The sequence below is a fragment of the Nicotiana tabacum genome, chromosome 2, assembly GCF_000715075.1.
Source record: "Nicotiana tabacum cultivar K326 chromosome 2, ASM71507v2, whole genome shotgun sequence".
Classification (NCBI taxonomy): Eukaryota; Viridiplantae; Streptophyta; class Magnoliopsida; order Solanales; family Solanaceae; genus Nicotiana; species Nicotiana tabacum.
In genome coordinates, this window is record NC_134081.1 from 101,020,401 (window position 1) to 101,021,952 (window position 1,552).

Below are 1,552 nucleotides of genomic sequence, written 5' to 3' on the forward strand. Positions count from 1 at the left end.
CTTACAGTTAATGAGAAAAAGGACATTTCTCAAATCCTCTATTTTCTCTCTCTATGACCTTTGCTACATTCCTCCATTGAAGAAGCTTCTAGCTCTCTCAACATGGTATCAGAGCCCTAATGGGCAATTTTTCACGCAATTTTCTGCTTTACAACTGAAAATCAACCTTCCTGCTTCTGAATTTCTTCTATTCAATAATGGGGGATGAGAAAATCGATCATACGCATCCTCTGTTTATGCATCCATCAGATAGTTCTGGCTCGATTTTGATCCCGATTTAGCTCACAGGTTCTGAAAATTACGATCTCTGGTGCCGAACGATGTGTATTGCACTCCAACCCAAACGAAAACTAGGGTTTGTGACCGGTACTTGTAAGAAGGAGTCATTCAAGGAGGCATTACATGAAGACTGGGAAATTTGTAATGCGATTGTATTCTCTTGGATAATGAATACCGCATCAAAGGATCTATTTAGTGGAACTGCATATGCATCGAATGCGCATCTGGTTTGGAAAGACCTGCATGAGCGTTTCGACAAGGTGAATCGAGTTCGCATTTTTATGTTACATCGCCAAATTGCTACAATTTTTTAAGGGATTGGCTCAGTTGCAACCTATTTCACTAAGCTGAGAGAACTCTAGGCTGAATATGATGCGTTAGTGCCTTCTCTAGAATACGATTGCCCTAAGTCGAAGGACTATATTGTGCATTTGCAGCGACAGAGATTGCTTCAGTTCCTTAATGGCTTGAATTATTCTTATGACCAAGCGAGGCGTCAAATTCTCATGAAGACCACAAAACCCACACTAAATCAGGCTTATGCCAGGATAATTGAGGATGACAGTCAACGAGGCAATTCAGGACCACAACTAGTTGGTGGACACTCCATTGCAGATGGAGGAAAGATCACTGCTCTTTGGAGTGCTAAAGAAGGACAATAGAGGCCCAAGAAGAATTTCAATATTCAATGTGAGGTTTGCAAGATAAAGGGGCAGCAAAGAGAATTGCTATAAAATCATTGGCTACCCATTGGATTTCGAAAGAAGAAGGAAGGAAAGGATATCTGCTCATAATGCTTCTGTACACAATGCACATGATGCTCACAATATTTCTGCACACAATGGTTCTGTCTCTTTTGTGTTATACCTAAGTTTTAATGATGACAATAGTGCAAATCTAACTGTATCTATTTAATTACAGGAAATTAGGAGGGCAATACTAAATCAAAGAAAGTCAATTTGTTAAAGATATCAGAAAAGGAACAAGATCAAATATAGCAAGGACAATGCTAAATCAAAGGATGTCAAGGCCATCAAAAAGGAAACAAGATCAAGTGTAATCGCTATAGGAAGATAGTACCTACTTCAAGGATTGATTTGGAATATGGAGATTCTGAAAATTGATCGATCAAGTCAAGCCACAAATCACTCCCTTGGTTATGAATACGAAAAGGAAGGACGTAAATAAATCCAGCCCATCTCTTGAGCAGGATTCGAAGGCACTCCTTGGGTCAAAACTCTTAGAATACTATGTGCCTCAAGCAAGGGTCAAT

At 39.5% G+C, this 1,552-nt stretch overlaps 1 protein-coding gene across 1 annotated transcript; it reads left to right on the forward strand.

Moving 5' to 3' along the window:
• Positions 1–320: 320 nt before the first annotated feature.
• LOC142167790 (uncharacterized) lies at positions 321–941 on the forward strand. The gene is made up of 2 exons (XM_075227696.1): positions 321–539; positions 642–941. Exons 1-2 carry the CDS (start codon positions 321–323, stop codon positions 939–941), a joined length of 519 nt encoding a protein of 172 aa, XP_075083797.1.
• Positions 942–1,552: the final 611 nt, after the last annotated feature.

Bases quoted from the DNA above. Each gene is read 5' to 3' on its own strand.
- LOC142167790 (XM_075227696.1), top strand. From the start codon at position 321: ATGTGTATTGCACTCCAACCCAAACGAAAACTAGGGTTTGTGACCGGT. The intron at 540-641 runs GTGAATCGAGTT...AGAGAACTCTAG, and splicing joins TGCATGAGCGTTTCGACAAG to GCTGAATATGATGCGTTAGT.